Source organism: Musa acuminata, chromosome BXJ3-4, assembly GCF_036884655.1.
Source record: "Musa acuminata AAA Group cultivar baxijiao chromosome BXJ3-4, Cavendish_Baxijiao_AAA, whole genome shotgun sequence".
Lineage (NCBI taxonomy): Eukaryota > Viridiplantae > Streptophyta > Magnoliopsida > Zingiberales > Musaceae > Musa > Musa acuminata.
Window position 1 is genome coordinate 13,814,593 of NC_088352.1, and position 24,892 is coordinate 13,839,484.

A 24,892-nucleotide genomic window follows, 5' to 3' on the forward strand; every position below is an offset into this window, starting at 1 on the left:
CCCCAACCCAATTCAAATTTGGAGCTCAAAACGATCAAATCCCGAAATTCCGGGATCAGGCGGTTGCACCTCTTGACTGGAGAGGTGGCACCGCCTGGCAGAGCTCGAAGACTGAGCTCAGGAGATTGCACCTCTCTGCCAGAGCTCGAAGACTGAGCTCAGTGGTTGCATCGCCTGGCAGAGCTCGAAGTCTGAGCTCGGTGGTTGCATCACCTGGCAGAGCTCGAAACTGAGCTCAGGCTGATGCACCTCTCTGCCAGAGGTGGTTGCACCTCTCTGCCAGAGCTCGAAGACTGAGCTCAGGCGATGCATCTCCTGTCCAAAGAGGTTACACCTCTCTGCCAGAGCTCGAAGACCGAGCTCGGTGGTTGCACCTCTTGGCAGAGCTCGAAACTTGAGCTTTGGCGGTGCTACCTCTTGACAGAGGAGGTTGCACCGCCCAGTCTTGCTTGGAGACAGAGCCCTGGGCGGTAGCACCTCTTGGCTGGGGCGGTTGCACCGCCCAGTCTTACAGCCCTGGCGGTTGCACCGCCTGGCTGGGGCGGTTGCACCGCCCAGTCCCGCAGCCCAGGCGGTTGCACCTCCTTTCCTAGGCGGTTGCACCGCCTGGTGCAATCAGGGTCCGAATGGTTCGCTCCATTCGGCCCAATTTGAATCTTTTCAGGGGCCCAATTGCCCCAAGATTAAGCTAATGGGATCACCTCCCATTTTCAAGCTTAATCATCGTGCTAACTACGATTAACTCTAAGACAACTTCTGCAGCTATGCTCCGATGCGTCGATCGCTTCTTCCGGCGAGTTTCCGGCGAACTTCCGTCGATCATCCGATAAACCCTCGGTGATCCTTCTGCGGACATCCGGCATACTCCTAGACTTTGCGATGATCCACTTGGCGAGTTCCAACGAGCTTCGCTTGGCCAGCTTCTGGACTTCTCGGATCTGTTCTCGCTGAACCTCCGACGACCGTCCGAACTTCCGTCGAACTCTCGAACTCCCAACGTGATCATGATCTTGACTCCGGCGCAACACCTGCTGCTTGTCTTACTCTTATCGTAGTTAATCCTGCATAAGAAATCAAAACTTCGATCGAGACAATTAATCCTAAGCAATTAACCAAGTTGTCCGACATGTCATTGGTCCCTCGACGCTTCGTCCGATTCTTCGGCGCATCGTCCTCTCGTGCAGCCTATTGCCCAATCGGCCAGTTGACTCCGCAACTCCGATATCCTTGGCACAATACCCGCTCTTCTTGGCCCGATGCCCGAGTTCACGGCCCGAAGCCTTCTGTCGATACGTCGACCGATCCACCGGCCCGACGTCCAATCTTCTAACATGTTCCTTCGGCACAACATGATTATCCTGCTTTAATTGTCTCATCCTGATCGAAGCATCCTGCGTCACTCAAAACGCAGATTAAATCATAAACATATATCAAGTAGTTTCATCATCAAAATACGAGATTCAACAATCTCCCCCTTTTTGATGATGACAACCACTTGATGACGGAGTTAAACTTAACTCCCGGAGTTTAAACAAACTCCCCCTATCAATATGCCATATTGATAGAACCTTGAATTCAAACTGAATTCAAGTCATTGCAATATTCATCATGAATACTTGCAATACGTCAACATGAACATATGCATAAACTTATGCATCACATGTCATGTCATCAACATACTTTCATCAACATACTTCTCCCCCTTTGTCATCAACAAAAAGGAGAAGTATCACAATCAAGTGTTTGTGTGTGATATTGGTTCAACTCTTTGCATGAAAATCATAATATCAAGTTTTATCATCATGCAATCTTGGAGCTAGAAGATTTAGCAAGTGTTATATCATGCTTAGAACATTCATGCTATCAAGTTTTAGATATGCAAGTTTTATAGCATATAAGATAGCACTTTTGGTAATGTTCAAGATAGCAAGTTCTATATTATGCAAGCTAGCAAATTGGAGATGTTCAAGAAGGCAACTCTTGCTTCTTGAAAATTTTGCTCATTTTGCTAGATGCGCAAGTTAGCATTTTTGCCTCTTGAGATAGGCAAGATAGCACATTTTCTTCTTTTGAGATAGCAACTTTTTGCTTCTCTTTAGACCAACAAGCTAGCAATTTTTACGATATACAAGTTTCACAATATATAAGCTAGCAAAAGTTTCGAAAGCACATGCAAGATAGCTTTCTTGTGTAAGCTCATGATTCTTGCTTCCTATTGCAATGTGCAAGTTGCAAGTTTTGCTTCTTGAGATATTCAAGATAGTGATGTTCAAGAAGACAATTTTTCTTCTTGAAATAAGCAAGTTAGCAATCTTTGCTTCTTCAGATATTCAAGATAGTGATGTTCAAGAAGACAATTTTTCTTCTTGAAATAAGCAAGTTAGCAATCTTTGCTTCTTAAAATAGGTAAGCTAGCAATCAAGTTTTTGCATCTTCTTGACTTGTACAAGCTAGCTATCTCCCCCTTTGTCATTGTAACAAAAAAGAAAGAGAGAATACAGTTTTGTAGTTCTCTTTTCCTTTTACAACGATTTCAAAATCATGACAAATGATGAATAATCAAGTTATGAATGTCAAGATAATTTTTCATCATGAATATTTTATCATTGCATGCATCATTATCATAAATTGAAGTATTACATGCATGATATCATATCACCATTCATAATTACATTAATATTTCAATATAACAATTTCTTCTCAAAATGTGTAACTTGGCACTCATAGCATTTTAAATCATGATTTACATCATATGCAAAACATCACATCATATTTAGAAAGCACAAGTATTGCATGCATAATTGTACATCATAAATGTTTCATATCATGATGGTATCAATTTTGTCAAATTATATCCTACCATGCATGATCAAAACTTCTCCCCATTTTATCATTGAAAACAAGAAGAAAGTAGGGGGAAGAGCATAAAAGTGTTAAATATTTCAATCATTTCAAGGCATTTACATCATAGATCAAGTCATGATTCGTGATTCATCATAAAGCAAGTTAGTTTTCAATCATCACATAAGGCTTTTAAGGAATTTTTGAAACATAGGAGAATGATTAATTTAAGCGTACAATGTTTCAATCCAATTCAAGTCATGAATATCAATGCTTTCATATTGTGAGTATCAATTCATGAATACCACAAGATATTATTTGTGACTTCAATTTTGCAAGATCAAGATTATGATTTAGATAAAACTTATTCAAATTAAATCATTAACTTGAAGTTCATAATCAAGTCATTAAAATTAATTTCGAGATTCATAAAATATCATGAAATCATTAATCTCTATCAAATGGGAAAAGCATTTTTTAAGAGATTCCTTTTCATCTAAGCATGCCTTAGTCTTTATATGCCAAATTAAGATAAGCATGAAAGTTCAAGACATAAGGCAAATAAATCTTGTATTATGAAATATACGATATCAAGGCTCATGATTCATTCGAAAAGATATAGTACAAAGAGCAACTTGAAACATTCTTATCAAGATCACATTTTAAAATATTCCAAGTTTCAAGATATCAATATGACACTTCATTGAATTGCATTTCATTTGAAGAACTCCTTTTTGATAAATGTAGGGAGCATAATGAACGATCTTGATTTATAAAGAGCTCCATGTTATAATTACCAAGATCATGATTTTAATAATTATTCTCTTTAGCAAAGAATCACAAAAGCACTTTATTTTTGCAGAAGAAATCTCATTGTATTATGATTTATAAATTCTTTTTCTGCACATGAATCATAGGAGATATGAACGTGAAACAAATCTTTGCAAGCAAAAACACTATCATTCATATTTCAAGATGGAATTTATAAGCAGGAATCATTTCATCAAATCCATTTTAGAAAAATATTTTTCATAAGTGTATGAGAGAATCTGATTGTTAGGATACCAATTGTTAAGTGAATCCAAAAATGAAATTAACACTTTCATATATTCAGACATGATTTTTGCTATAGATCTTAAAATTAAGTCAAGAAGATCAAACAAGCTCATGATCATGGATAACTTAAAATCACATGCATAAAATTGTTAATAACCATTTCATATTACATCTTTATGCATTACTTTAAATCAAACGTGATTTCATTCAACAATGTTAATCAAACATGATACACATTATTACTTCTTAACCATGATCAAAATCATTTTGTTTGTTTATCATAAAATATGCAATATTATTTTCGAAATTATCAGCATGATCATAATTTTTGTATTTTTATTTTTAAACATGTAATTTTCAAGAAAATTAATTCTAAACTAAAAAAGAAAATATATCATGAAAGCATCAAGTAATTTCAAAATAAACCAAAGCCATTTTAATTACCTCAACGTCGTAGGCTGGTAAGGCGTATTTTGTCGCCTCGCTTTTGTTGACTTTCTCGTCTTCAGATGAGCTCGATTCATCCCAATTTTTGTTCTTCTTCTTGCGTTTAAAGCAAGTAGTTCCATTCTTTTTGCTTTTTAATTTTCGTTTCATTTGTAGTTTAAGTTCACCATCACTTGAGCTTATGCTCGAGTGGTCTTCAAATGTTCTATGTCCCAAATCCTTCCTGTTCTTTGGAAGGTTGGTTTGTTCATCATTGTCCTCATCACTTGAGTCATCGCTCAAGTGGCATTCATTTGTCCAGAGTTCCAAATCCTTCCTGTTCTTTGGAAGGTGATTGTGTTCAACATGTTCATCATGTGCATTGTGCACCATTTCATATGTCATCAATGAACCAATTAGTTCTTCAAGTGGTAAGTTGTTTAGGTTTTTTGATTCTTGAATAGCAGTTACTTTTGAATCCCAAGTTTTAGAAAGTGAGCGCAAAACTTTGTTAACGAGTTCAAAATCCGAAAAGCTTTTACCAAGTGATTTTAAACCATTGACGACATCCGTAAAACGGGTGTACATGTCAACAACGGTTTCGCTTGGTTTCATATGAAAAAGCTCGAAATCATGCAGTAAAATATTAACTTTCGAGTCTTTGACTCTACTAGTTCCCTCGTGCGTGATTTCAAGAGTGCGCCAAATATCGAAAGCCGTTTCGCACAAAGAAACCCGATTGAACTCATTTTTGTCCAAAGCGCAAAATAAGGCATTCATAGCCTTTGCGTTTAAAGAAAAATACTTCTTCTCTAAAACCGACCATTCGTTCATCGGTTTAGAGGGAAGTTGAAAACCGTTTTCAACGATATTCCATAAATCCAGATTTAGAGAAATTAAGAAAACTCTCATTCGAGTTTTCCAATAAGTGTAGTCCAATCCGTTAAAGAACGGTGGACGAAAGACCGAACAGCCCTCTTGAAAAGTCATTTCTCTCGGGTGTAAATCCGAAATGAGAAATACCCCGCTCTGATACCAATTGTTAGGATCGAGAGCACTAAGAGGGGGGGGGTGAATTAGTGCAGCGAAAATCTTACAGCAATTTAAAAGCTAAAGCTGCGTTCGTCCAATAAAAAATGATTTCGATATAAAAGTAGAAACACAGTGCAGTTTGCGTCTAAGCGCAGTTTTGCGTCTAAGCGCAGTTTGCGTCTAAACACAGTTTGCGTCTAAGCGCAGTTTGCGTCTAAGCACAGTTTGCGTCTAAGCGCAGTTTGCATCTAAACGCAGTTTTACGTCTAAACGCAGTTCTACGTTCAAACACAGTTTTACGTCAAAACGCAGTTTTACGTCTAAACGCAGTTTTACGTCTAAACGCAGTTTTGCGTCTAAACGCAGTTTTACGTCTAAACGCAGTTTTACGTCTAAACGCAGTTTTGTGTCTAAACGCAGTTTTACGTCTAAACGTAATTTTACGTCTAAATGTAGTTTTGCGTCTAAAAACAGTTTTGAACCTTGAAAAGCGTTTTACGTAGAAAGCAATTTGCAGTTATAAATGGAATCCGAATGTAAGCGTAAACTGCAGTGTGAAGATCGTACGAAAACACGATTTACGTTTGAATGCAGATTCTGAAAGATCAGAGCTTAGAAACTCGTTCGTAAAGGCGCAGAGGGCAGTAGCAATGTAGGAGGTTTGCAGTAATGATAAAGTGCTCAAGGTAAAAGCAAACCAGAGATTTAGAGTGGTTCGGTCAGTCTTGACCTACTCCACTTTTGGCTTCCTCCTCCGACGAGGTCACCGACGTCAACTAGCTGCCTTTCTTCAATGGGCGAAGGCTAACTGCCCTTTTACAGTTTCTCTCCTTTTGACAGGCTCAGGAGACAACCTTTACAGATCCTTTCTCTCCTCTCTTTACGACTCACGACTTGAAGAACAGAAGGAGGAGAACTTTAGGACTTTACACAAATTTGAGCTCTTAGAATCACTGAAAAGATCAAGAATTCGGTGTGGATCTGTTGTCAATTCAGTGTTGAATGGGTGGGGTATTTATAGGCCCCAACCCAATTCAAATTTGGAGCTCAAAACGATCAAATCCCGAAATTCCGGGATCAGGCGGTTGCACCTCTTGACTGGAGAGGTGGCACCGCCTGGCAGAGCTCGAAGACTGAGCTCAGGCGATTGCACCTCTCTGCCAGAGCTCGAAGACTGAGCTCAGTGGTTGCATCGCCTGGCAGAGCTCGAAGTCTGAGCTCGGTGGTTGCATCACCTGGCAGAGCTCGAAACTGAGCTCAGGCTGATGCACCTCTCTGCCAGAGCTCGAAGACTGAGCTCAGGCGATGCATCTCCTGTCCAAAGAGGTTGCACCTCTCTGCCAGAGCTCGAAGATCGAGCTCGGTGGTTGCACCTCTTGGCAGAGCTCGAAACTTGAGCTCTGGCGGTGCTACCTCTTGACAGAGGAGGTTGCACCGCCCAGTCTTGCTTGGAGACAAAGCCCTGGGCGGTAGCACCTCTTGGCTGGGGCGGTTGCACCGCCCAGTCTTGCAGCCCTGGCGGTTGCACCGCCTGGCTGGGGCGGTTGCACCGCCTGGTGCAATCAGGGTCCGAATGGTTCGCTCCATTCGGCCCAATTTGAATCTTTTCAGGGGCCCAATTGCCCCAAGATTAAGCTAATGGGATCACCTCCCATTTTCAAGCTTAATCATCGTGCTAACTACGATTAACTCTAAGACAACTTCTGCAGCTATGCTCCGATGCGTCAATCGCTTCTTCCGGCGAGTTTCCGGCGAACTTCCGTCGATCATCCGATAAACCCTCGGTGATCCTTCTGCGGACATCCGGCATACTCCTAGACTTTGCGACGATCCACTTGGCGAGTTCCGACGAGCTTCGCTTGGCAAGCTTCTGGACTTCTCGGATCTGTTCTCGCTGAACCTCCGACGACCGTCCGAACTTCCGTCGAACTCTCGAACTCCCAACGTGATCATGATCTTGACTCCGGCGCAACACCTGCTGCTTGTCTTACTCTTATCGTAGTTAATCCTGCACAACAAATCAAAACTTCGATCGAGACAATTAATCCTAAGCAATTAACCAAGTTGTCCGACATGTCATTGGTCCCTCGACGCTTCGTCCGATTCTTCGGCGCATCGTCCTCTCGTGCAGCCTATTACCCAATCGGCCAGTTGACTCCGCAACTCCGATATCCTTGGCACAATACCCGCTCTTCTTGGCCCGATGCCCGAGTTCACGGCCCGAAGCCTTCTGTCGATACGTCGACCGATCCACCGGCCCGACGTCCAATCTTCTGACATGTTCCTTCGGCACAACATGATTATCCTGCTTTAATTGTCTCATCCTGATCGAAGCATCCTGCGTCACTCAAAACGCAGATTAAATCATAAACATATATCAAGTAGTTTCATCATCAAAATACGAGATTCAACAACTTGCACATCTAGCAAAACTTGACAAATTTGCATATTTCAAGAAGCAAGAGTTACTTTCTTGAACATCTCAATATTGCTAGCTTGCATGATATAGAACTTACTATCTTGAACATTACCAAAAGTGCTATCTTGTACGCTGTAAAACTTGCATATCTAAAACTTGATAGCTTGAATGTCCTAAGCATGATGCATTACTTCCTAAATTTTCTAGCTTCAAAACTGCATGATGATAAAACTTAATATTATGTTTTTCATGCAATGAATTGAACTTATATTACAAACACAAATAATAGTTGTACTTCTCTTTTTTGTTGATGACAAAGGGGGAGAAGTATGTTGATGACATGATATGCATAAGTTTATGCATGTGTTCATGATGATGTGTTGCAAGTATTCATGATGAATATTGCAATGACTTGAATTCAGTTTGAATTCAAGGTTCTATCAATATGGCATATTGATAGGGGGAGTTTGTTTAAACTCCGGGAGTTAAGGTTAACTCCGTCATCAAGTGGTTGTCATCATCAAAAAGGGGGAGATTGTTGAATCTTGTATTTTGATGATGAAACCACTTGATATGTGTTTATGATTTAAACTACATTTTGAGCGATGCAGGTCTACTCGATCAGGTTTAGACAGTTGACGCAGGAGGAATTGACGTTGCGCCGGAAGAGATCATGTCAGGATATTGGATGGCTGAATGCTTCGGATGTCGGGCATCGGGCCAAGGAGAGCGAAATTGCGCCAAGGATATCGGGGTTGCGGAGGTCAACCGTCGATTGGGCAACAAGCCGCAAGAGAGGACGATGCACCGAAGAATCGGACGAAGCGCCAACCAATGACGTGCCGGGCAATAGAATGTCAATTCGCGTTGTAATAATTGTCTAGATCGGAGTTGAGTTTTGGTTTGTGTGTGCCGGATTAACTACGATAACGATGAAGACATAAAGCAAAACAAAGTGCTGGAGTCAAGCGCGAAGGATTCGTTGGGAGTTCGAGAGTTCGACAGAAGTCCGAAGGTTCGTCGGGAATGCTGCCGGAACTAGCCGAGAATGAGTAGGGAGCTTGCCGAAGGGTTTTTTGGAAGCTCGCCGGAAGGTTCGTTGGAAGTTCACGGAGCTCACCGAGAAAGATCGGAGCTTACCGAAGAAGCTCGTTGGAACTCGCCAAGATCAAATCGTGAAGTCTAGGAGCTTGCCGGGAGTCCGCAGAATGGTTTCTGAGAGTTTATCGGAAGACCGTCGGAAGTTCGCCGGAAGCTCACCGGAAGAAGTCTTGACTTACGGACTTTGTAATAGCTTAGAAAATGTCTTTAAATTCGTAGTTAGCATGTTAATTAGGGTTAGGATTAGGTGTTAATCCTATAACCCAAGTAGCGGCCAATTGGGCCCGAGTTCGGACTAGTTTGGGCCAAGTTTGGAGCCCAACCAGTGAGCTGAATTGGCCTAGGCAGTGGCACCGCCTAGGCTGGGCGGTGGCATCGCTTGGCTGGGCGGTGGCACCGCCAGCATCGGGAACCAACAAAGATTCAAATTTTGGAGCCCAAATTTGAATCCTCTTGAGGCCTATAAATACCCCTCAAATCTCAGCTGAGAGAACAACCTTTTGAGAAGCTAGAAGTTGAGAAAAGCCTTAGGAAAAGTCTTGTTTTCAATAGCTTGAGTGTTCACCTCCTTTCTTTTCATTGAAATCTTTGTAAAAGGGGTGAACCACTTGTAAGAGGTTGTAAGAGGGGTGTAAGAAGGAGGTTGATCTTCGCCTAGTAAAGGAAGATCGTTAGTGGATGCCGGTGGCCTCGACGGAAGAGGAATCGGAGGAGTGGATGTAGGTCACGATTGACCGAACCACTATAAACTACCGTCTTCCCTGGTTTGCATTTACTTCCTGCTATTACCTTACTGCTAACCATCTTCACTTTGATGCTCTACTTCTTTGTCTCCTTCTTACGTATGCCTTCAAGTTAAAATGCAATCGAAACGGTTTCAAACGAAACGTTGCTTTTATTGTACGAGGTTTTCGAAAGTGTTTAAATCGTCAAAAGTTTATCGTACTTTACCGCTGCACTAATTCACCCCCCCTCTTAGTGCCGCTCCGATCCTAACAAGTACTGCCCAACACAAGCGGTGGTACCACTAGGACCTAGGATGAGACCCTTTTTGGCTCCAATTTTGAAGTCATTTAGGGTCTATAAATACCCCAGCTATTTCTACATAGAGTAGCATAAAATTAAGTTGAAAAAGGGAAAAAGAATATGAGAAAAATTAGAAACTCTCTTAGGATTTAGAGTCTCTTCCTCCTAGAGTTAGAAATTTTCTAAGGGAGGAGTGAGGTCTAAAAGAGAGGTTGTAAATGTTCTCTTCAGGGCCTATCAAAAGAAGAAAGAGTATAAAATGATAGTTGATCTTTGCCCATCGAAAGAATATCGGTAATGGAAGCCGGTGGCCTCGAGTGAAAAAGGAATCAGGAGTGGATGTAGGTCATGTTGAATCTCGGATTTTGATGATAAAATAAATTGATGGGTTAATTGATCTAATCTATATTATTGAGTTAAGTGTGCAGGATTAACTACGATAACTAGAAAACATAAAGCAAGAATACCGGAGTCAAGTTCGATGGACGTTTAAGAGTTCGAAGAATCGTCAGAGATGTTGCCGGAACCAACCGAGAAAAATCGGGAACTTGTTGGAATTTTCGGAAGTTCGCTGAAGAGATCGTCGGAGGTTCGCGGAGATCACCGAGAAGGCTCGGCTACTTGTTAAAGTCGTCACAAGATCGGGAGCCTACTGAGAGTCCGTCGGAAGAAATCCGAGGGCATATCGGAAGTCCGCTGGAAGTTCGTCGAAAAGCTTGCCGGAACAAGACTCGACGTTCGCGGTTGAAAACTTGCTTGGGATGTTTTTAGTTACGTAGTTCACATGTAATTAGGATTAGGATTAAGAGATAATCCTATATCCTGGTTAGGGGCCAATTGGGCCCAAAATTAGATTTGGTTTGGGCTGGACTTAAAGCCCAACCAGTGAACCGAAGTGTTTGGCGGTGGCACCGCCAGATTGGGCGATGGCACCGCCCAGCACCCGAGAGCCAAGCGGTGGCACCACTTGGCTGGGCGGTAGCACCGCCAGTACACTATCAGTGTCAGACACTGACAGGCGGTGGCACCGCCACCGACAGGCGGTGGCATCGCCAACATCGAGAACCAAAGAGAATTCAAATTTTTGAGCCCAAATTTGAATCCTCTTGAGGCCTATAAATACCCCTCTTTTCTCAACTGAGATTACAACTTTTTGAGAAGCAATAGATTAAGAAAAAGGTCTTAGAAAAGTCTTAGCAAGTCTTGTTTTTAATTTGCTAGTGTGTTCACCTCCTTCTTTCTTGCTGAAAATTTGTAAGATTGTGAACCGCTTGTAAAAGGTTATAAGAGGGGTATTTATCCTTCCCCTTCAAGAGATTTACTAGTGGAAGGTGGGAGCCTCATCGAAGAGGGCCTCGCAAGTGGATGTAGGTCATTTGACCGAACCACTTTAAAATTGGCGCGATCTCTGGATTGCATTTTCTTATTGCTATTTATATTACTGCAAACCTTCTTACGTGATTTATTTCCTCATTACCTTTGCTGCACACCTTTACGAACACGCGTTCAAGTTAAGCTTTTCGAGTTCGGTTTTTATCATATGAAAGATTTGTCGAAACCAACGTTTTAATCCGCTGCACTAATTCACCCCCCCCCCCCCTCTTAGTGCCGCTCTGATCCCAACAATTGGTATCAGAGTAAGGCTCACTCTCATATTTGGTTTGATACCCAAGAGAGATGGCTTACTTCGGCATACATGAGGGTCATTCTATCACACGTCCACCCATGTTTAATGGGTCGGATTATACTTATTGGAAGACTCGTATGAGGATCTTCCTCATTTCCATGGATTTCGAGCTTTGGACTATTGTCGAAAACGGATTTCAAAAATTTTCTCTTCTGATGAGCGAATGGAATGAATCGGAGAAGAAGGTTTTTGCTTTAAACGCAAAGGCTATGAATGCCTTGTTTTATGCACTAGACAAAAATGAATTTAATCGTGTTTCAATTTGTGATTCGGCTTTTGATATTTGGAGAACTCTTGAGGTCACTCATGAAGGCACTAGCCGAGTGAAAGAGTCCAAAATCAACATCCTTGTGCACTCTTACGAACTTTTCCGAATGAAACCAAGTGAGTCCATCGGAGACATGCACACCCGTTTCACGGATGTCATCAATAGACTCAAAGCTCTTAGTAAAGATTTTACTAACTTTGAACTAGTAACTAAAAGTCTTAAGATCCCTCCCTAAAAGTTGGGATCCAAAAATTACGGCCATTTAAGAGGCCAAAGACCTTAAAACATTCTCTCTTGAAGAACTTATTGAGTCTCTAATGACCTACGAAATGACATGTCAAGCTCATGACGAGCTCGAGAACCCCCTTCCAAAGAACAGGAAAGATATGACACTCACATCACAAGAAGATCACTTGAAAGGAACATCAAGTGATGAGGACAGTGACAATGACATTGCATTTTTGACTCAAAAATTTAAAATTTTTTTAAGAAAGAACAAATTTAAAAATAATACAAAAAATAAATTTGAACACAAGAAGGACCAAGTTATTTGCTATGAGTGCAAAAAATCGAGACACTACAAGAACGATTGTCCCCAAGCCAAAAAGAGAACATCAAAGAAGAAGGCGCTCAAGGCAACGTGGGATGATTCAAGCGCGTCCGAAGAAGAGGAGTCCAACACCGAGCAAGTTGCTCATTACGCCCTAATGGCCATCGGAGAAGAGGTAACGGATTTAATTGATGCAGATTTACCATATCATGAATTATTAAATACCTTCCATGAGTTATTTGATGAATGTAAGACAATTAGTAGAAAATATAAATTGCTAAAAAAGGAGCATGATAGTCTCACTTGTAATTTCGATAAATTAAAGACTGAATATCATGATAGTTTAGCTCCATGTATAAAATGTCATGATCTAGAAACTCTCCAAAAGGAGAACTTGCTACTTAAGGACACCTTGAAGAAATTCAAGGTTGGTAGCAAATCTTTGAACATAATCCTTACAAATAAGGGTCATGTTGAATCTCGGATTTTGATGATAAAATCAATTGATGGGTTAATTGATCTAATCCATATTATTGAGTTAAGTGTACAGGATTAACTACGATAACCAGAAAACATAAAGCAAGAATACCGGAGTCAAGTTCGATAGACGTTTAAGAGTCCGAAGAATCATCGGAGATGCTACCGGAACCAACCGAGAAGAAATCAGGAACTTGTCAGAATTTTCGGAAGTTCGCCGAAGAGATCGTTGGAGGTTCGCGGAGATCACCGAGAAGGCTCGGCTACTCGTTGAAGTCGTCACAAGATTGGGAGCCTGCTGGGAGTCCGTCGGAAGAAATCCGAGGGCATATCGGAAGTCCGCCGGAAGTTCGTCGGAAAGCTCGCCGGAACAGGACTCAACATTCGCGGTTGAAAACTTGGTTGGGATGTTTTTAGTTACGTAGTTCACATGTAATTAGGATTAGGATTAAAAGATAATCCTATATCCTGGTTAGGGGCCAATTGGGCCCAAAATTAGACTTAGTTTGGGCTGGACTTAAAGCCCAACCAATGAACCGAAGTGTTTGGCGGTGGCACCGCCCAGCACCCGAGAGCCAGGCGGTGGCATCGCTTGGCTGGGCGGTGGCACCGCCAGTACACTATAAGTGTCAGACACTGACAGGCGGTAGCACCGCCAGCATCGGGAACCAAAGAGAATTCAAATTTTGGAGCCCAAATTTGAATCCTCTTGAGGCCTATAAATACCCCTCAATTCTCAGCTGAGATTACAACTTTTTGAGAAGCAATAGATTGAGAAAAAGGTCTTAGAAGAGTCTTAGCAAGTCTTGTTTTCAATTTGCTAGTTTGTTCACCTCCTTTCTTCCTGAAAATTTGTAAGAGTGTGAATCGCTTATAAAAGGTTGTAAGAGGAGTATTTGTCCTTCCCCTTCAAGAGATTTGCTAGTGGAAGGTGGGAGCCTCATCGAAGAGGGCCTCGCAAGTGGATGTAGGTCATTTGACCGAACCACTTCAAAATTGGCGCGATCTCTGGTTTGTATTTTGTTATTGCTATTTACATTACTTCAAACCTTCTTACGTTCTTTATTTCCTCATTACCTTTGCTGCACACCTTTACGAACATGCGTTCAAGTCAAGCTTTTCAAGTTACGTTTTTATCATATGAAAGATTTGTTGAAACTAACGTTTTAATCCGTTGCACTAATTCACATCCCCCCCCCCCTCTTAGTGCCGCTCCGATCCTAACAGGTCACGATGACCGAACCACTATAAAACTTTATTTGTATTTCCTTCGTGCTTTTTCTTTATATCACAAACTAATTTCTTAATCTCATTATGCTTTCGTACACTTTCAAGTTAACATCTTTCCGATATCAGTTTACATCGAAGAAGATTTTTGAATCAATATGATTTTATCGTAAGCACTAATTCACCCCCTTCTTAGTGTTGACTTGATCTTAATAGTCAATGCCTAGGAGATTGAGCTTCTAGTGTTCCCACCGGCAAACCCTGCTATAGGTCGCTAAATGGGCCAAATAATAAGCCCAATTCAGTCCTAATTTAGGCCTAATTTTTTCCTAATTGAGTTAGTAGGGTTAGACCCAAAACTAACTCAAATTAAGACTTAATTTCGACAAGAAAGACTTAAACAATTATAAGATAGTAAATCTAAGTTATCTGGCTTGTCATTTGTTCATCCGAACTTCCAACGAACTTTCGACGAACTTCCGACGCATTGTCCGAACCTTCAGTGTATGACACAACCCATCGGCATGTTGACTCTCACAATATTCGATCTTGGTGTAATGTTCTGATTCCTCCGACCTGATGCTCGTTCTCTAACTCCGGTCTAACATTTGATTCTTCTACATTAATTGTTTTATCTTTTCACGATCGAAGTTAGTCCTACATCACTTTTCTTAACACATGGATTAGATCGTAAATTCATCAATTGATTTCATCATCAAAATTTAATATTCAACATTATCAAAGATGAATATACAAAATGCTAAAGAAATTATCACCCCACTTTTCTCAGTCACTTGAATCATATAAAAATAGCCATATGAATCCATACAATACCAATAATAAATACTTGATTCTTTATGATATTTATCTCTTGGGAATATTTCTCTTACTCTTTTATGTAATTCCACGACCTCAACGTCAAAATGTCAAAATCGTATGAGTAATCTCAAGTTTCTTATCTCCAAGCCTCCACATGTTGATTCCCCCAAGGTTTCCTTATAAAAATTTAAAAAATATTTTTTCCCTAATTTGTGTGAATTTACAATCACTCTAGACCAAAAAGATACTTTGATATTATGAGAGAAGTTTTCTTTGAGTTTTGAGATTTTTTTTTTTGGAGACTCGAACTATATTGTTTTTGAATGTGGTACATTATTTTTAATAGTGTAACTTCCATTTTTAATATTTTAAATTTTAAAAAAAATTAGGAAATGACTTACATAGGCCCAAATGACCACTTATTCTATTTTTAGGTGTACAAAATAAGTATTTTTTATTAATTTCATACCTTAAAGGTTAAAATTATATATTTTTATTTAATTTAATTTTAAGGTAAATTTACAATCACTTTGGGCCAAAAAACCACATGAATATTATTTGAAAAGGTTTTCGAATTTTTAAGGAAAACAAAAATTTTTGGTGACATGAGTTAAATTAATTTCGAGTCCTATTTTAAAACAATATGATCTCTAACTTACCTCATATTTTTTAAAAAATAAAAATGTTTAGAAACGTTTAAAATACCTTACAAAGTTGTAAATGATTATTTTTCTATTTTAAGTCAATAAATAAATATTTCTTATTTATTCAATTCTCAAAGATTTTTTTTAATATTATCCAGTTGAAATTGCCTAATGGATGGGTTCATATGGAATGAGGTTGAAAAAGAAGACAAAAAATAAATAAAAAGTTGAATATATTTTTTACTATTTTGAAAGGTGGGAAGGAACTCTCTATGAGAACAAATCAAAGTCAGGAGGCACTGTCGGAAAATAAGAAAAATAAATAATAATAACAATTTTTTTAAGGAACTTGTTATTATATATATATATATATATATATATATATATATATGTATATATATATGACAAATAATAAATAATGTTGAGAAATAGTCATATAGCGGCGTTGCATCGACGCGGCATGCCGTCCCGTATGTGCTCATTATCTCCCCGTGTAGGATTTATATCGCAGTGATTGTGCCGCATCGTTCTCGATCGTCCGATCTGCTCCCTTCCTCTCGCTCTACGCCTCCGCGTCCGAAACCCTAATATATCGAGCGATTTCGACCGATTTGGAGTCCCCAAGGCCCTGATCAATCTCTGTTTCCGTCCATACTGCGATCAAATGATGGGCGTCGAACTCATCGCCACCCCTCGCGTCGTGGTTTTGCTTTGATTTCCTTCTGGTCTTGCGTGAAACGGTTGCGCCTTCGCGAGATCGGTTGAACGGCCCTTCTTGTTGCTTTGTTCATCCGGTGATTTCTGACGCTAGGCAGCAGTTGGATTTGTACCGATCTCCTACTCGTGATTGCGTTGGTGCGATGGAGCCTCGCGTTGGGAACAAATTCCGCCTTGGTCGCAAGATCGGCAGCGGGTCCTTTGGGGAGATCTATCTAGGTCGGTGATCGCTTCTTCCCCTAATTTTCTGCGGCTTTTCAAACTCGACAGTGTGCTCTATGGGGGGTATTGTGACTGTTGTCTTGATTGCAGGTACTAATATCCAAACCAACGAGGAAGTTGCAATCAAACTTGTAAGTATATCCCATATATGTCTGCTGTTCAATCTAAATATTCTCTTTACGTTCATACTACTTGCTCACTTTATTTTTGTTTCACCTTGAACTTGTTCTCAGGCGACAGTTTATTCTTAGTTTTGAGTTTTTTAAATCTTATAGTTAATATGAAGAGAGAAGTTCCCGGGGTGGCCCGTTTTCCCCTTTAATGTTGAAGCTGATTAACTGGAAATGCATGCTGGTGCAAGTTAATAGTATCCTTCAGATTGTGGGTATTTCACAGAAAATAAGTTATATGAGCAAAATAAAACCTTCTATGTTTTTTTTTAAATTCAAATCAATGGCAAAAACTATTACGGGCTTTCTGTGACTTCTGTCTAAATTTGGTATAGACTCAGTGTGACAGACTTCACTTTGCCTTGTGGATATCCCTGCTTATGCCAGGGAGAAGAACAACTTCTCCTTGGCTTTTGGCAGTATCAATTGGAGTCTCTGATTCAGTTCTGTAATCCTGTTTTGGCCTTTTGGATAGTTTCACAGATTGCTGTCTGTTGTTGCTTTTCATTTTTTGAGTACAACCAAAATCTGATGTTGCTCCGATGGCTGTTTTTAAGGCAGTGATTTGTAGGTTAGGATTTAAAAATTCATTCTCTGGATATGTTAAGTACTAAATTATGGCCTTGATAAATTTTATCATGTGTATACATTGAATTCTATTTATCAGGAAAACGTTAAGACGAAACATCCCCAGCTGCTCTATGAATCAAAGCTGTACAGGATCCTGCAAGGAGGAAGTAATGTTGTTCTTCAACATCATTTTAGTGTCAAGCAGTTTACTTCAAGTTTTTATGTTTCTAAGTGGTCATTCCATTTTTTCTTTTTGCAGCTGGAATTCCAAATGTGAAATGGTACGGTGTTGAGGGTGATTATAATGTTCTCGTGATTGATTTACTGGGACCAAGTCTTGAAGATCTGTTCAGCTTCTGCAGCCGAAAACTCTCTCTGAAGACTGTTTTGATGCTTGCAGATCAGATGGTATGCTATTCTTGTAATGCACCTTTTTGCTTTGACATAATGCTGTACTTTTCAACATTTGGATCATGCTTGATCTGTCGTTCATATGTTTAAAATTCTTTTAGTGGTAGTTGCCATTACGATATCGTCTCACTATGCTTCCATTACGAGTTAGTGGTAGTTGCAATTACGATTTAGTGGTAGTTGCCATTACGATATCGTCTCATAATGGTAGTTGCCATTATGACATTTGAATATTCTTTTGCTGGTTGCTTTCTTTGTTTAAATGAAGATATCTTCTCTTTATGAATGACCTGTCATATTCTTGCTTTCCTGACTTTCTTGGCGATATCATTTATCTCTATATCTTTGTGAATAATTAGGTGCTGCTTTGCTAGTCGATAAAACGAGGCAGAATCATTTAATTTGATATTGACATGTGCTCAAGAGACCTACAAATACGCTAGTGAGAATAGATGAAATGATTATTATTAGTAGTAGTATGAGGGGTGGTAGGGGGAGATCTAAAAAACTTTAATAAAAATAATAAATATATATTCAAATACTCAACTTAATTGAAGATATGTTCCTTTGTTCCTCAGTTTCATCAACCAATAACTAATGTGCTTTCTTGATTTGCTCCTTACCCTGAATTGTTTGAAATAATATGCTTATAATACTTTTTTACTTTTCCATTGCCACACTATTCATGCCTGTTCATATTGCTGGACTCTGGCAGGTATCTGATCCATAAAAATTTTTCACTACAGATTAATCGAGTAGAATTTGTGCATTCTAAGTCATTTCTTCACCGAGACATTAAACCAGACAATTTTCTTGTGGGTCTTGGTAGACGAGTTAACCAGGTATGCCTCTAAATTTTTCTATATATTTTTTCCTTTTAGTTATCTACTTTGTTCAATTTCATCATTTTATTTATTGAGTTTCTTTTGCATTTCCATATAGGTGTATATGATTGATTTTGGCCTTGCCAAAAAGTATAGGGATACTTCAACTCATCAGCATATTCCTTATAGGTAAGATGATATAATTGACTAAACTATATCTAAACAATATGTGAAAATATTTTGTTTTAGTTATTGACATTGTATGTTTGAAAATATCTGGTTTGTTATTTTAACTCTTTAAACATTTGTCATGAATCTCTTGTAAAATTTTCTATAAGATAAGTTGATGTTAAACCATGGTTTGCAATACCGTACCATACCGCTTGGTAGGGGCGATATGTACTAGTCTGATAGAGGACCGGTATGGGTAGTATATAGGTACACCTTAGTGTACCGTGTGTTGGTATGTTCGGTATAGCTCGGTACATACCGTATTGACAGTTGATTGGTACACCGGTATGGTATGATAGTCAGAACCTTGTGTTAAATAAGGTGGAGGCTTATGGAGGCAATATCATGGTATAAGGCAGTTTCTTTGTTGATTTTTAAATAAACTATTGGAAAAAATAGACAAAGTTATGTGGTGAAGAGCACCAGTTTTTCATGTCTTTATGAACCAAGAATATGCAGCTGCACCATCCATTTGTGCCCAAGCAATATTTATAAACCTTCAAACTGCATTGTTTTCTTTCCTGTGATGCTAGGGAAGCTTTGAAAGAGAGGATTATGAGTTCAACACTACTGGAACAAATTTACAGTTGGAACAAACTTTGATCTGTTATATAGTTTGTCGTCCTGATTTTGTAAGAATAGATCAGTGATTTAAAAAGCGCTAGGCGCCAAAAGGTACCAAGGTCCAAAAACGCCCGAGGCGCTAGGTGCTCGCCCAAGCGCTCACCCGAGCGAAGCGAGGTGCTAAAATATAAAAATATATAATATAATTAATAAATATAATTTTTTAAAATTTTAAATTAAAATATGCTATTAAATTAAGAAAATCTATTAATAGTATTTAAAATTAATAATTTCAAATAAACCAAACAATATTAACAGTATACAGTATACTGTTAACAGAAGGAGAAGAAGGAAGTGTAAGGGGGTGCTAAGCCTGCTGACTGAGAAAAGAGGAAGCGGCAGCGGCAGCGGAGTATAAGGAGGCAGCGGTAGCGGCGAGCGGCGATAGCGGCAACAACAACGGCGAGCAGCGGGAGATGGAGCGGGAGCAGCAGCGGCGAGCAGCGGGAGGCGTAAGCGGCGACAACGGTAGTGTTTGCGAGCAGCGGCAGCGGGAGCAGGAGCGGGAGCGGGAGCAGGAGCGGCGACAGCGGCAACGTTTGCGAGCAGCGACAGCGGCGAGCAATGGGATCGGGATCGGGAGCGGCAGCGACGAGGGTTAGGGTTTGGTTGTCACTTATATTAGTTTTAGTTGGTTCGATTGAACCAACTAACCATCAGAGACCGAACCAGGACCGAACCGGACCTAAAATCCTGGTTCGGTCGCCTTGGTTAACCCAGGTGCTCGCCCGAAGCGCCCAACGCTTGGGCTCGGGCGAGCGCCTAGGCGGCGCCTGTTTGAAGCGCGCCGCTTGGGAGATTAGCGAGGCGCTCGGGCCTCGCCTCGCCTCGCCCGAGCGCCTAGGCGAGCGCTCGAGCGCCTTTTTAAATCGCTGGAATAGATTACCCCCCCTGGGTGGACAATCTAGCATATTACAAAGAGTGTAGAAGATAACAATAAGAAGAAAAAATTGGAAGATATTCTTAGAGGAGACGTAAGAGATAAATAAGTTTTAAGTAAAATTAGAGAAGAATACTTTGTGAGATTAGTGAGGAACAAAGAAAGGGACTTGAGGAAGGTGAAAGAGTCACCATTTAAATGATTTTAGTAGAAGGCTCCAATTGCAAGCAGTTATATGCCTTTTTTGTTTACGGTATATCAACACTTAAATGGTATGTAAACCAAAGGTCATGGAGGATGGAAATTTATTGGACAATTTTTTAGTGAAAATTTCATTATCTAACAAAATTTCATACAAATTGACCTCCTTAAACTGAAGTCCTAAGACTTCATAGAACTTCTAAACCATTCTATAAGTAGAAGTAGGACATCTTGCTACCAAGATAACTCCAACTAGAACTCTAGATACACAAAGAAAGGGACTTGAGGAAGGTGAAAGAGTCACCGTTTAAATGATTTAGTAGAAGGTTCCAATTGCAAGCAGCTATATGCCTTTCTTTTTACAGTATAACAACACTTAAATGGTTTGTAAACCAAAGGTCTTGGAGGATGGAAATTTATTGGACAATTTTTTTAGTGAAAATTTCATTATCTCACAAAATTTCATACAAATTGACCTCCTTAAACTGAAGTCCTAAGACTTCATAGAACTTCTAAACCCATTCTATACGTAGAAGTAGGACATCTTGCTACCAAGATAACTCCAACTAGAACTCTAGATACACAATGAAACATTGCTGAAAAAACCAGTGAAAAATACATCAGCAAATTACTTTGTTGTTCAGCATTTGTTATGATTCCTTAAAATTTGATAATTTGTTTTCTGTTTTGTTCTACTTCTTGACTATCTGAGGATTTTCTTTTTAGTTTTAAATCATGATCATTTGCTTTGTTTTAATATAAGATTTACTTTTGTGAATTAGGACCATTTACACAAGCCTTTTAAATTCATAAACAATCATGAAAAAGGATAGAATTTTGTTTCAAGGCACATCATATATATACCACAGGATGGTCATCAATGCTGATTCTTTTTAATGAGGTTTTCTCTTTGATCTCAGATGAATAGCATTCAAGGACCAGTCCCTATGATCCAAGAAATTTGTGTTTCCTTCTTGAGTAGCTTCACCTTAGTTGACCCTGGCTATTGTGAATTTTTTACTATGGCGTTTACATTCCTATGTGGTGTGTTTTCATTTTGGTTGATCTCTTCTATCACACTTTTCATATCTAGGGCTTGTGACTTGATGTTATGGTTCCATAATTGGGTTTGTTGCCAGCACAAACTATCTATTTTTCTGGAGTTTGCATCTAATTATTTCCAGCTTATTTTAAATTGGTAGCACTGATATGGTGATGCTTATAGGCTATTTCTAGAACTTACTTTCTCTTTTGTGGTAATTCTTTTAATATGTTGCAGAGAGAACAAAAACTTGACTGGAACAGCAAGGTATGCAAGTGTGAACACACATCTTGGCATAGGTACACGGAATATTTTCTGATCATCTTTTTATTTATTCTGTTATATATAGCCTATTGTTGTTTATCTCACAATTCTACCTGTATTCCCTGTATTTTTATATGATTATTCTTTGGTTTTTCCATCGTGATTCTGATTGGTGTTGTTATTCTGCAAAGAACAAAGCAGGAGGGATGATTTGGAATCTCTTGGGTATGTTCTTATGTACTTCTTAAGGGGCAGGTATGGTCATTTGGTGGAACCTTTTACCCCTTGTCTATGTCTAAAATTTTTCAATCTATTCAACAATTGGCCTTTCAATTTTTTGTTTCCAGCCTTCCATGGCAGGGTCTAAAAGCAGGAACTAAGAAACAGAAATATGAAAAAATTAGTGAAAAGAAAGTTGCCACATCAATTGAGGTAAATTCCTTTTTGAGTTTTTATCTTTTCCCTCATTGTTATGACAATGGAAAATGTTCTTGTTCCCTAGGCTCTATGTAGGGGATATCCTTCAGAGTTTGCATCGTATTTCCATTATTGTCGCTTACTGCGATTTGAGGACAAGCCTGATTATGCGTATCTCAAGAGATTATTCCGTGACCTTTTTATCCGTGAAGGTTGATTTATCTTCTCACTGCAACCTTTTTCTTTTAGTGACATGGCTGATAAAACTGCAGAATATACATGCTGGGTGTAACAATTCTCATCTCTATATCTCTTCTCTGCAGGGTTTCAGTTTGATTATATGTTTGATTGGACCATTTTAAAGATTCAGCAGACACAGATATCTGGTGCTCCTCCACGTGCTATTGTTAGTCAAAGGCACCAGAAACTGTTTGCTATTATTTTTCCATATTTGCTGAACAAGTATATAATTTTTTCTGCTATTTCCTAGGGTCCAAGTGCAGGCCCTAGCTCCGGCCTGGCTCCTCCCATCGCCAATGTTAGGCAGCCAGGTGATCTTTCTCCCTTTCTCTCTCCTTTCACTCGTTTGCAAATGTGACACACTGCTAACACATTACTATAGTTATTAACTCATCATATCTTGGATCTGTTGATTTTGACTTTGATAGTTTATTCTGCTTGTTTGTCTGTTTAGTTCTCTTCCATTTCTTCTCACAATTTTCTTCATTAGGTTGTGCTAATATCAGTCTCGGTCAATTTTGTTTGTTATCATATTCATGTTGCATGGCTTGCAAAATTATGTGGTTGCTTATATATATTACTTATGCTAGCGTGTTGATTAGAGTTTACATAGTCCATTTTTATAATTTGGAGGGATAAACTTTTTGAGATTGCATTTCAGGTGGTGCAGAAGTGCGGGCAAATGGTCGGTTAGTGATGGACTCTTCTCATCGTGCACGAGTTACACCTCCAGCTGAAAATGTAGGCAGCTTATTAAAGCAGAAGGCTCCTATAGGGAATGATCCACTTGCCATTAGAGATGTTATGGTGATTTTTTAATTCAGTTTTTTTTCTTTTTTTCCTCATTTATTCTTTCTTTTGTGGATGTTAATGCGATCTGCATTGGTTTTACCTGTGGCTCGCATGGAAGGGCAACTCTTATGAAATAATCACTTTGGAAGAGCAACAAGAAAATGACAATTCTGAAATAAGAAATTTGCAACTCATGAAAACTAGATCAGATTCAGTGTGTCAGTATACTTCTAAATTAGTTTTAAATCTTTAGATTTGGTTTTATCATCTAGCAACTGACCTAAATATGTGCTTGACAAACCTTACAAAATGGATGAAATGAGGCCCATTGTTGTTGACATAGAGATCCATGACAAGTTGTTGTAAGTCAAATTATTAAAATTTTTTAGTCTGACCACTGTTGAAATGCTCAATTGAAGCTCACTATAATATGAATGAGATTCGGGAACTTGAATTAAAATGATTATCATATATGAGTAAGGTTGTAAAAATCTTAGACAATGAGCAAAATGTTTTTGCTGCCTCACTGTGATTCTTGTCTAGGATTAATATAGTATTCAGAAATATGTTGACCAACTATAAAATTTGAGGGTGTCCTGCAATTCTCAAACTATTTATCTGTTTTATATCTCTCAGATTATTATTTGGTATATGTTGTGATTTGAGGTTGTATATGGCTTTATGATTTGCTTGCAAAGTTTAGTTGTATTTCCTGTTTAAATCCACTGATGCATGATTTCTCTTTGCATAATATATTTAAGTTATTCTGTATAAACTCTGACCTCAAATGCATGCATATTAGTTTTCCAGTTCAACTTTTTTGGGACAGTCAAGTGGATCCTCAAGGCGGGCTGCTGTTTCTGGTAGCAGAGATTTGTTTGGCACAGAGGCAGATCAATCTCATGGCCGTACAGCAGAGGCCAGCCCAGGTACATTCCACAAGGTTTCAAATGCTCAGAGATCCCTCATTAGTTCTGCAGACCACAGGCATACTTCTTCCAGAAGAAACATGTCTACCATTAAGAATTATGAATCTGCACTCAAAGGCATGGATGCCCTAAATTTTGACAGCAATGAAAGGAACCAGTTATAGTGATTGCAAGTCTCCTTCTGCAACTTTTTTTTTCATGTTCCTCTGTAGAAATTCATAAACTAGGATTACACCTTGACTTGTTCTCTCCATCGACTAGTGGATGAATAACTAGTCTGACTTCACCACTACGTGCTGATGTGAAGTGCCCCCAGATATGAAATATAAATTACAAGGTGGGCTCAACCCTCCAAGAACGAATGCCTAAGATTGATGGTGTGCCTTCTCTGCTGTGTCATTGATTATTTTATTATAATTTCCGAAAGTTCTCGTGGTTAATTGTACACTGGCAAATATCTTTTAAAATTTAATGGGACTTTTTGTCCATGAGATCAGCTGTCTTTGAAATGATTCGGTTTGAGCTTCTAATGTGAAGTATATGTAGTGGGCCGTTTGTGCTGTAGTGGTGCAGAAAGACTGTTTTGGTTCTTCCTGGATGCTAATCGAGTCTGTCTATGCTTGCCAACTGTTGCAAGTGTAGGATGATGGCACGGACAAGTAAATGGTGGTCGAGTTTTTTCTTTTCGGTAAATTTCCAAGAAGATTTTAAATTTTTATTTTTTTCTTGCAAACCGTTTGCTTCTTGTTTTATTTTCACATACCTCTTATTTTTTTTAGAGATGA

At 39.3% G+C, this 24,892-nt stretch overlaps 1 protein-coding gene across 2 annotated transcripts; it reads left to right on the forward strand.

Moving 5' to 3' along the window:
* Positions 1-16,036: 16,036 nt before the first annotated feature.
* Positions 16,037-24,476, forward strand: LOC135636877 (casein kinase 1-like protein 2). 2 transcript variants are annotated; one of them, XM_065149000.1, is made up of 14 exons: positions 16,037-16,509; positions 16,603-16,643; positions 17,350-17,419; positions 17,512-17,660; positions 18,410-18,505; positions 18,606-18,676; positions 21,703-21,764; positions 21,921-21,984; positions 22,077-22,161; positions 22,232-22,358; positions 22,470-22,552; positions 22,637-22,697; positions 23,048-23,127; positions 23,981-24,476. In XM_065149000.1, the coding sequence occupies exons 1-14, from the start codon at positions 16,434-16,436 to the stop codon at positions 24,269-24,271; spliced, it is 1,356 nt and encodes a 451-aa protein (XP_065005072.1). In that variant the 5' UTR covers positions 16,037-16,433; the 3' UTR covers positions 24,272-24,476. The 2 variants fall into 2 exon arrangements, with proteins under 2 accessions (XP_065005072.1, XP_065005071.1); XM_065148999.1 differs by having other exon boundaries at positions 16,039-16,509; positions 23,048-23,193.
* The last annotated feature ends 416 nt before the right edge of the window (positions 24,477-24,892 follow it).

Bases quoted from the DNA above. Each gene is read 5' to 3' on its own strand.
- LOC135636877 (XM_065148999.1), top strand. From the start codon at position 16,434: ATGGAGCCTCGCGTTGGGAACAAATTCCGCCTTGGTCGCAAGATCGGC. The intron at 16,510-16,602 runs GTCGGTGATCGC...TCTTGATTGCAG, and splicing joins CTTTGGGGAGATCTATCTAG to GTACTAATATCCAAACCAAC. The intron at 22,359-22,469 runs GTTGATTTATCT...TCTTCTCTGCAG, and splicing joins TGACCTTTTTATCCGTGAAG to GGTTTCAGTTTGATTATATG.